This window comes from Glycine max, chromosome 20 (genome assembly GCF_000004515.6).
Source record: "Glycine max cultivar Williams 82 chromosome 20, Glycine_max_v4.0, whole genome shotgun sequence".
Taxonomy (NCBI): domain Eukaryota; kingdom Viridiplantae; phylum Streptophyta; class Magnoliopsida; order Fabales; family Fabaceae; genus Glycine; species Glycine max.
In genome coordinates, this window is record NC_038256.2 from 39,053,575 (window position 1) to 39,065,238 (window position 11,664).

The 11,664-nt window shown below is 30.5% G+C and overlaps 1 protein-coding gene across 1 annotated transcript; it reads right to left on the reverse strand.

The window, feature by feature from the left end:
• Window positions 1-2,800: 2,800 nt before the first annotated feature.
• Window positions 2,801-7,943, reverse strand: RAR1-2 (CHORD superfamily protein). The gene is made up of 6 exons (NM_001254490.2): window positions 7,639-7,943; window positions 4,958-4,960; window positions 4,772-4,854; window positions 3,785-3,936; window positions 3,427-3,665; window positions 2,801-3,296 (listed from the first exon to the last, which is right to left on the reverse strand). Exons 1-6 carry the CDS (start codon window positions 7,738-7,740, stop codon window positions 3,201-3,203), a joined length of 675 nt encoding a protein of 224 aa, NP_001241419.1. The 5' UTR covers window positions 7,741-7,943; the 3' UTR covers window positions 2,801-3,200.
• Between the last annotated feature and the right edge of the window lie 3,721 nt (window positions 7,944-11,664).

Sequence of the window (11,664 nt, forward strand, 5' to 3'; positions counted from 1 at the left end):
TAATTATAACAATTTAATTAAGTATCAATTGATGTATGGGTAATATATATTAATGTTTTACACTAACAAAGATATTTGTTATCATAATATAACACACTAATAATATAAACTCGTAGACAACATTATACTATCAAAAAATAATTTAATATTAAACTCTTAGTAAATAGCATTCTTAAAGTGAAATAAATCTCCATATAATTACTAAATAAATATTACTCCTTAATCTATACTATTGTATAAAAATCTTCCTTTAGTGTTTTCAAGTTTGAGAAAATAAATACTATTTGTTATGAAACATAAAAAACGCACATTAAAGGAGTGATTATGAATATATTTTACTATTTTTTGAAGTTTTGAAATAATTATCAGAAAGATAAAATAATTAATATTTTTAATTTTAAATTATAATTATGATCTAACACTTAAAAAGTGTTATTATGCGAATAAAGTTTACTTCAAACATCATTTATAGTTATGACACAGTGAGATGGAAATAAGTTGAGTTAAACTTGGCTATGTTTGAGTGTAGTTCGATTTTTGAATATAAAGCACAAGTTTGGGACGACTTCTACAATGGACCTCTTTTACACGTGGTTTGTTTAGCTTGCTTATGCAGTCCAAGTCCATTTTTAAGGTTTGATTCAACTCTTTTCAAAAATCTAGTCTGGTTTGAAGGGCCATTAAAAGTCTAATAACCTACGTGATGGCATTATTGTCACGCTTATTAATATAATACTAAATGAGCTAACCTATCAAGCTTTAAAAACTTTTTAGGTTTCCTGAAACTAGGCTTTTTTCTTTTTTTTTACTAAATAGGTCCTTTCAAAAATCTTGACTTGATCTATTAGTAAATGGTCTTAGTTTGACCTAAGACTATTGTATACCATGTCATAGGCTTCCAGTGAGAAGCCTGAATTATTTGTATCTCCCCACCTCCCCCAACACACAAATACACGTGTTCTTCAATATTCTAGTCAAAATAAACACCATCAAATATGTGATAGCTTATGATTGGAAGTGACAGCTAATATATTTGTTGAAAATTAAAAAAAAAAGTTAAAAGTTGAAAAACTTTAAGTTAGTTTTGAATTAAAAAAAAGTTAAAAGTTGAAAAATATTAAGTTAGTTGATTGAATTAAAAGTATTTAATAGATTTAGCTATTGAAGTAATGGATAAATATAAAAGCAATTTTTTTTTTAAATATACAAAAATAAGCTCAACATAGTTTGGGTGAGGGTGTTGCTAGGTGCCCATAGTATTTTCACATTTTTTCAATTTTGCCATGACTCGTATGAAGTTTTTAAATTTTTTTTTTGAAGTTTTCTTTAATTTTTTTTAAAATATTTGTGGTGAATTAATTTAAAATTAATGGTCCAAGCAAGAATCAAACATGTGACTCTCACGTTAAAAATAAAACTTTAAGGTAAATTATTAATATGTTAAATTACTCATTTATGTATTAAAATTTTTTTACTATTACAAAATTTAATATATATTAAATTTTGTAATAGTAAATATTTTTTATTTATAAAAAATATACGGATTAAATAATTCGTATGATTTATATCAAAATTAATTGTCATAAAATTTATTATTTAAATTTATATGCGCATTAAATATACATTATAAATTTTAGTGTTATATATAACAATATTATTTATTTTATAATGTAATTGGCTCATTAGCTTAATTGGTTGGAATGTTGTGTTAATAACTTGAAAGTCACATGTTCGATTTTTGCTTGATCATTAATTTTAAATTCATTTGTCACAAATATTTTTTTAATTTTTTTTAAAAAAACTTTATAAAAATTATAAATTTTTTTTTCTTATGGATGAACTTCATCCGTATAAGTCATACGGATAAAAGGGCAAAATTGAAAAAATATGGGTGCACCTAGCAACACCCTTTGGGTGAGTTGTAAAAATATATTGGGCCGGCCCATATGAAACTGCGGAAGCCTTTTTTATGATGCAGCATTCTTTATAATAAGATTCTATCGATTTAATTTTAAAAGAAAATTTTCATATGCTTATAATTTTATATTTTAATTTATTTTTATATTACTATTAAAATAATATTTCATGAATTAAACCAATCTTCCATTAATTTTTATATTTTACCTATATTTAGAAATATCCAAACAATTACCATAGACTTACGAAAATCATGTCTTTTTTAAATGATTTCAATATCCTTTAAAAAAATTATTTCAATAAATTTTATGATTAAGGTCAAAACATGAAATGTCATGTAAATTTCTTAAATAAAAACGTAATTCAGCTATTTCTCCAAATATAGCCCACGCATTACTGAATTTGCAACATCCCCAACTAACCGATAAAAGACTTGCATAAAAACAAGAAATTGAAATTTGAAACCACGACTATAACCTCTCATTTTCCAATGAAGAAAAATATTTAACATTTTCTATCACACTCTTCACTATTAAGCATTTTTTTTATATACAAATATACTTCACGTGGGACAAACCTATTCAAGCATGGACCACTAAAGGAAACAAAATTCCCCTTACAATTACATACTAAAAACTCAAACTCTATCAATATTATTAACTAATTTGCAATAAATTATACTATTCATACGAGTTTTGGGAACAAGTTTCACATTACTTTGTCTCCCTATCTATTTATTCACCAAAAATAAAATCTCCCTGTCTATTTCTGTTCTTTCTCTCTCGTAATTGAAATAAAAAAAATTATAGAAATTTGTTGCAAAAAAAAATATGTTCTCGCAATAAAGATGTGATACCTAATTAACAACAATGGCATCATGACGTAGCCTAATAAAGCGTTTCAATAATGAATAAATAAAAAAAACATTTTTGCCCAGGAGACAAGACCATTGTGGACAAAACCATAATTCAACATCTTTCAAAATTAGCCGTCCAAACCAGCCAAACGAAAGCAAATAGCAACATTCAAAGAACACAAGACAACTTCACATTCTACACTATCCACAGACCACAGTAATCATCTTGATGGAATGACCTCTTATAGCTTCTCAAATTAACCATAGAGTTTGAACAGTCCAAAGGGGGATGAGGGAGACGGAAAAAAGAGTAGACAATGTTTTGCTCTAATTAATCGACAACAATGAATCAACAAACCCCTTTTCCATTTCATTTAGAGGATCTGCAACTGTAAGAAAATAACTCGTCCTTCTGTGTCTCCAGTGATCAGGACTCTGGATCCGCATTATGCCATCCCTTTGCACACGGAGGAATGCTCATAAACTCATCAAATTCTTTTACATGAATATCACAGCACTTCCACTGCAAAATAATGTGATAAAGTTAAAATAAATGTGGTTCTCTGAAACCATATCACAACCACAAGCATTATTTTATCAAAGAAATGAGAACAAACTAAGAACATTGAGTGGAATGAATACTCAATACTGACCCCTCTCATCCGGTCATGAAAAACAGCAGGGCCAGGATGGTAGTTGCAAGCAGTGTCATGATTATCCTTTTCCTTGAAAGTTTGACCGCATCCTTTATTTTTACATACTTGGGCTTCATTTATATCAACTATCTTCTTAGGTTTCGGAGCCTCAACACTTGAATTATTATCAGCAGAGACATCTCCAGCAAGATTTGCAGCCTTGTCTCCAACAACATTTACAGGTTTGCTTTGCGAGCCTAAAAAATGAGGGGGATGGGAGAAGAAAATTTAGCCTTGGAAGCATGAAATAGGGATTACTCAAAAATAACTAATAAAAGGACTTGAGACAGTGCCAGAAGCAGAAACATATGAATACCGTGATTTGAGCAAAAGAAACCCTGCCGACATCTGGGACAAGACTCCTTTGATGATGCATTGGTAGAAGAAACAGCAGTTGGAGAGGGCATGGTGTTCTTCTTCACTGGTGTAATAACTTGCTTAACTGTTGTATGTTTTCCTGTCTTGCATCTTGATCACAGAGAGAAACTTTGATCAGCAAATGCAGGGAATATTAAAATAAAATGGAAAAAAATAGACAAGTGCAATTAATTTTTTTAACTGCGGGTATTGATGCATGCAAAATAAGCTGTTTCATCACTAGCATCATGAGACCCAATAAACCATCTTTGACAAACCCAACCTGCTTATGCTCATTACATTATGTAAGATCTAATACCATTAAAGAATCCTGCAGAGATAAATTTAGACAGGAGCAAAATCATTCACAGGAGATAATGATGTCTTGAGAAGCAGCAGATATTTTCTATTGAAAATGTGATAGAAAAATTATACAATAATTACTGCTACGTGGAGCCCTCTTCTAATTTCCATTTCATTAATTTTACATTTAGAAATCATATGTTCCCCAGTGAGCATTAACTGCCACCAAAAGTACCTTCAAAGTATGAATTGGCAATGCAGAATGGACTCTAACCAATAAAAAAACAAAAATTAGAGATTTTAAATATAGTTCATTGTACTTGATAGTTGAAACAGGATAATTCAGCAAAGGTTTGTGTTGATTTTATTTCCACATAAATGAATATTTGTAAAGGAAATCAACCCATGCAAAAGTGGTAAATGAAATTTAGCATAAAACATCCATAATCAACCGTTTAAATTTTGACTATCCATCTCTATGGTCCTTGTCCTTTCTCCATAACAGAAAGTCATCTCTATGACCTATTAATAAATTCTAGCAAAAAAAAAAGTGAACTATTTTTAATTGAATAGTTGACTGCAGACCAAATCTTCACATTCTAAAACAGGAAGTTAGAGAAAAGGAACAAAGAAGATCTCTCACCCTGGAATTTCCAAAAACAAGCTAAAATCATGACTTCTTTTCTTGCAACAACTCCATTCTTTTGTTCCATCATGAAATATAGGCTGAAAATTGACGTAGAAACTTAATCAATTACAACAAACTGATAACTAATCTTTATAAAAAAGAAAACATTGTGAAGAAACAGATTCATAGGCATGGACTTACTCCCTGAACAAATGAAGATGCCCCAGCAGCATTAAATCCAAATCCCGAACATGCCAGATAGAAAGTGAATCAGTAAGATCTCATATGAATGCCGCATCATAAATCAACAAAATGATATAACATGGGATATAAAATTTTACTAAGTTCACAATCATGAGTATGCATTAGTGATGACATTAGCTAAAAGAATGTTATCAAAGCTTGTGAAACAATGGTGCACAAACAAAATTTAAGTCAAGAGGTTTCATAGTAGAACACTACAGTTTTATCAGAAGTTAAACAGTATGGATGAAAATACCAGTTTTAGTAACATACTTAACATCAAAACAAATAATTCTCCAAATTAAAAAAATAAAAAATAAAAAACTAGAAAAGAATCAATATAATGTGGTATAAATAAAATAAATCCTCAAATGGTAAGTTCTAAGTATCCAACAGGGGTAACAATCTAAATACCATTATTAGAAGAGCTTTTTGCAAGAGCTGCTTTTTCTTTAATTCACACAATGCAAGCCTAATCCTCTATGCATGAAGCCGGAAATACTGGTGTATCACATCAGTTAGGGATAGTTGCACTTGCAAAGTTTCGGTGAAGCGCCTACTGCACTAGAAGATATCAATCTTGGATAATGGATAGTAGTTGACCCCAAAAACATTATAGCACGATAGTGTATAATGAATGAGCATTATTCTGAATTTCTTTTATGCATATTAAATAATTATTAATATTATATATTGTATACATATACATACAAATGCTGAAAAATTAAAAGTTGCTCAATTCATGAAATATTCATAATTAACCATAAAAGTTATCCATCTTAAGCAAAATATACAAGTATACCTACAAAAAGCCAAGGAAATGAACAACTTTAAGCCTCTGTGGTTTAAAGTAACTAAACATTAAAACTCGAATAGAAGTTATCCTTAATAGGTGAAGAAGAGAAAAGAAGAAAAGAGAAAGAAGAGGACCAGACAGTGGATTGCCCAACCTGCTGCTGGATAGTAAGTGGGAATACAAAGCAACGAGACATGAGGGGGAAACAGAGCAGAAAAGACCTGGTTCACTTGATACATATCTATGTTACTTTTATCGCATACATTCATCTTCAAATATAGTTTTGTATTTTGTATTTTTGATATCCACATTACATTGTGTTCACGCTAGAGAACATAATCGCTAGGGAGTCCTAAAGCTGGATAGGAACTCAAAACCTCAGCAAGTTGCAGTCTTATCAATTGCAGATTGTGGAAAATGGCAAAAAGTCAATAGTCCGCAATATCATATAGGGGATAGCATCGTGGGCATATAGTGGAAGTCACATAATGGTTAAAATATATGATATATGTCAATTATAAATGTAAAAAAATCCAGCTGTATGCAAATAAAAATAAAATACATAATATTAACTCAAAAGTTCAATTGGCTAGAGATGACAAGAGGATGCAGGATGCATGCAACAACCACAACACACATAACGGCTGCAATAGCGGGCGGAGTAGCAATTGCGGATTCGAGAAATTCCACTATGCAATAGCAGCTATAACAACACTGGCAAGTTCTACACAGTGTCACCTAGATGGATCATGCCTATTTAACAAGTGTGTCTTTTAACGGTCCTCTAATGGTTCCTGCCTTTTCTCAAGGGGTGGCATTTTATAATTTAATGCCTCTCTCATTTGTGAGGAGGAAAGAGGATAAAGTTGCCTTAGTCACCTGTTGGAAAGATCTAGAATCTTGTTGAACTAGGCCGAAAGGCTTGAGGCCCATGGGCCCTAAGACAACAATGTGAGAATAAGTCGGTTACAATGATCGGTCTATGGGCATGAAACGATCAACATGTATAGATCGACCTGCATTAGATGCTAAGCTCACTAGAAGCTATCTTACCCAGTTGGCAATGCATGGGTTGATTCTCGGCCGCTTTCACTAACCTTTAAGGTCCTGGGTATGCTCTCAATTTTGACTACCTTGGTCATTAGTCAACCAAAATCACCCCTAGCTCTCATATGTTAAAGCAAGCAGCTCTAATATTGATTTATGATCCTTTGGATCCTTGGCCGAAGTGCTACGCTACTACCATACTCGTGTCACCCAAGCTGAACAACTATATTGTAACGGCTTCTCAACAATTGATTTTGCTCTCCTAAAATGAGTAATCCACTTCAGACAGAAAAGTGAAATATCTCAACAATTAATTAACTGTTGAGATAAAGGTGTAGGTAGTACAAAATTAATAATTTATTATGCATGAGCATATAATATCAGGTGATACCATGTGTAGATAATATAATACCATCAGTTGATTTTCTCATCAATGATGGAGATTTCTTACTTTCCTCTGAAGTGAGCTTCCACATAGTGAAATCACACAAGAACAAGCACAAGCTTAAACGAAACCAAGATCTTTAATCTACAGCTATAACAAATCACAATAGAAAAATTGGAAGAACAGGGTTGAACGCAACCCAATTTGCAGATAGATCAATTAATTTCAGAATGATCATGGGAAGGCTTAGGCAGCGCAATTAAATCAAACGCTATTGAAACAAAAACAAAAGCTAGGGCATGGTATTGAGTTAATTTAAAATTAACACATATAGAAAGAAAAAAAATATTTGAAGTGAATGGGAAGAGTGGTAAAAACTTGGATATGAGGGTTGTGTGTGAGAGAGAGTACCGAATCATGGTATCGACAGGAACCGTCGGGGTTGTCGGCCTCGGAGAACATGGCGTCGCACCCAATCCTCTGGCATCGAACTTTAACTGCTGTCTTCTCCATTCTAAAACTGTATTGTGGTTTTGTCTCCACAACACTTTCAGGCGCAAGACAACGTTGTCTTGTGATTTTATTTATTAAACACGCCGAACTCAAACGGCTTGTTCAAGTAAAGTATACGGAAAAGGGCTGATTCCTCTCAGAATCTCAGTTTCCACTCAACTTCCAACAAGTTCCAGTTTTTGAGTTGGGTTAGCATGACACACACAATGTCAATTAGGGTATTATTCAATTAGATAAAAATCTAAAAAAACAAACTAAAGATTTGAAACAAGGTTAAGCACGAACACTTCAAAAGATTAAAAAAAAAATCTAAAATTTTGAAAACCCAATTATAAAAAATATATTACCTCAATTCTTATGTCCTCCTATATATAAAAAAATAATTACACCTAATTTCTGAAGGATCAATAAAAACAATAAATGTAAATTAATTAATTTTGCTTAATAATATTATAGATTTGAATTTTATTCTAACAGTACTCATAAAATTAAATTGCTTAAGCGATGGTATATTTAATGGTCATAATTTAAGGGGTCAACTAAAACTAAAATAGTCATTTCAAAATAAAAGTCACAAAATATTATGTTTTTGTAAAAAAAATTTCAAAAAAGGATAATGTAAACAAAATTTTAGTTATAAAACTAAAATAAGTAAAATGTAGTATATTTTTATCCTTCTGGAAAGAAAATTTGTTTTTTTTAACATAAAAGATAAGGACAACATATATTCACATCTTTTTTGAGAGAAAAAAGTATAAAATATTTTTTTCTTAAAAAGTTTATAGAGCTTTAACAAAAAATTAAAAGAATAAATCATAATATATTTTTATCTGTTAAAAAGGAAAATGTAATTTAAAATGAGATGGCAAGATAGTGTAATCTACGCATCACAAAAAAAAAATTATTATCTCGACCATAATGAATTTTTGTGAAACATCTATTTTAGTTAGTTATTTATGCGATGCATATTTGACTTGACTTGGACTACTTTTCCGAATTGGTGGACATCATGCTCTCCTGCCAGATGTGCTTATGCTGAAATGGGCCGTCACAGCAGGCCCAAATTCAATTGGCGTGTGTTTGATATGGGTAAGGCAGTTGATTTATATACCTCGCTTTCTTATTATCTTACCTCCCTTCTGTATCTTTTTTCCAGAGATACCCTCAGCATAAATGTACCCCCACAACAATTTGAAGAAACCAAGTTACCATATGCCTAAATGCTCCAGAGAAGGTTCTCCACCAAACCCTCAATCAATGTCAAAAAATTGAGATAACACTAACAATAAAGGATGAGAAAAAATATTTATGAATTTGGAGATTTCAATTTCACCCTATTCTTCCTACATGCTATCGTCAATGTTGAAAACTTTGAACACATCCTTAATATTCTTGTGGTGCTGAACATTGTTTCATGTTCAAGTCGAAAAAATCTTGAAGTCAAATGTGAGTGCATCATCAAAATGTTGCTCTACTGGGAGCATTTGATAAAGCTCTTTCTTGCTAGCTAGTTGCCCCACATTTTCATCATCAAATCCACTTTTCAATAAGATATACAATGCAACTACAAGCATCAACATTAAATCTTTTATAACACTACCTACTCTTCTCTTCCCTCACTTTCTAAATATACTTAATTTCCACATAGAAGAAAAAGGTTAGAAGTGGGTAGTGTCAGAGGGAGTACAATGGTTCCTGATTTCTGGAAGAGGGAAAAAAAGCACAGGGATGAGGGATTACGTTTATGTTGAGGATATTTTTAGAAAATAATTATAGAAGAGAGGTAAGTTAATAGGTAGGGAGGTATATATATCAACTGCCTATGGGTAACAGCAGGCCCGTACTCTATTGGGCTCAGTTTCTTTTAAGGCATTTCCAGTCCCCTAACAAGTTGTAGACCCATACTCTATAGACACAGCACAGATGAAAAAACTGCTGATTCAAACTTTTAAAAAGTACAATAAGCTGTAAATCTTTTTTCAGTAGGTTAGGGATATTCAAATCTTCCAATATATATACCTCCCTAACCTTTTTCACTGCATTAGCAACTAACACCATAAATATTTAGACAAAAAATCAATAAACTCCTTTGTGTTAGTAAATTTAATTTAAGATTATTATAATAATTTGATTGAATTTTAAAATAATCATTTTTCTCTCTCCTCTGATCTCTATCATCATTAAATTTTTAAGACACTTATTTTCATACATGAAATTAATTCAAATCTTAAAATAAATACAATACAAAAAGTATTACGATTTAAGCTATATGGTCTTTTTTATTATTATTTACTAGCACTTAAGTGTATTGGGTTCAATTCCCGTTTTATTATCATGTTAATTTCCAATAATTCACAAGGCAGATAATAGAATAAATATAGCTATTTAATAAGTAGAAAGGCATGTGGTGGGTTAGTGGTCAGGTTAACCTGCTCCGGATTTGAAATTTAAATGATGAAAAGTTCAAGACATTGAGCAGTGACACTGTTTGAATGAATGCATTAGTTAGTGTTGGTAACCTTTGTTGTTGATGTCTTCTTTCCAACTTTCATTGTGATTAGCAAATGGTAGAACAAGCATGTTTTACTTTTTTTATTTATAAGAAGCGAACACAATAGCAGAAAATTAATAATTATTCACCTACACTATTCAAATAATTGAATTGGATTTCTTGGTACAAACATGTTTAACTCTTCTATTTCCTACTTGAAGTAGACTTATGCTATATGTGAGCATTTATGTTCCTATTTTTCTACCGAACAACAGAGGTACGCTTGTTTCATCTACAACTCGGTGTTGACTTTAATTGTGTTGTGATAATTTTGTTGTTGTTATGTATAAAATATTCATCAATTTGTTAGTAATTAATTTTATTCAAAATGTTGATTTTTCTATGGCTGGTTATAAAAGTCATTATGTCAAATCTTTTTAAATCGTCCCCTTAGAAAAATCAAAACTTAAAAGTTTTGAGAAAAAAGAAAAACATCACTTGTGTGAAAGAGATAATTCTCTAGAGAAATTGTTTAATCGTGGTCATTATTATTATTATTGTTATTGTTATATTCTCATTGTTTTATTATACTTGTTACCTCGTTATAATTGAAAAGTGTGAGTGCAGTCAAATTTAAAAATAATAAACTATTTATTAGTCTTGTATTAAACATTTCTATTTTGTTATCTTTCCTAAGACTTTTAAGATGCATTCAGAATTTTACTTTCTAAAAGTTTGGTGTTACTAAAAAGAATAATTGGCCCCATTTTTCTCAACTACTCTTTTAGAATGGTCTTTGATGAGTTGTAGAAAAGTAGACTCTAGGGGGTGTGGCCTCCTTGTAAGTTGTAACCCATCAAAACATTGTACAAATCTAGACTCCATAACTCCATTTTTGTCGATCACCGACTCTCCCTGCACATAATTTTGACGTACAACTCTAGAAATATGCTGCCTGCCAAACTAAAATTCATTTTTGCTATACCATTTAAAAATTCAACGATTAACTATAATTTGTTTGAATACCTATATCATCATCAATTTCTCCATCAATGTTTGCAAAAATAATTTTACTTCCTTCCAAAACTTAAATCTCCTATAATGTAAAAACTAAAAATATTATTATTGAAGTATAACTGTGCAATGGATTGAACAATTATAAACTGTTTTATTTTTATGATGTTAGTGAAGAAATAGTTTAAAACTATTTTACGATAAAAATATATTTAGTTAATCAAATACTCATGTAATATTTTAAAAAGTAAAACATTTCATTTAAAGTATTACAAGAAGAGGAACTGTAAAATATAGTTAAAAATTATTTGATCTAAAATAAAATATAGATATATATATATATTTTTTAAAATATGAAGACATCAAAATAAATAATAATTTAATTTTGTAATATCATAAAAAATATTAAATAATATCAA

Coding starts and splice junctions, on each gene's coding strand:
- RAR1-2 (NM_001254490.2), bottom strand. CDS start 7,740: ATGGAGAAGACAGCAGTTAAAGTTCGATGCCAGAGGATTGGGTGCGAC. Junction 3,937..4,771: donor TTGTTTTTGGAAATTCCAGG/GTGAGAGATCTT, acceptor TCTGTGATCAAG/ATGCAAGACAGGAAAACATA. Junction 3,297..3,426: donor TTCATGACCGGATGAGAGGG/GTCAGTATTGAG, acceptor ATTATTTTGCAG/TGGAAGTGCTGTGATATTCA.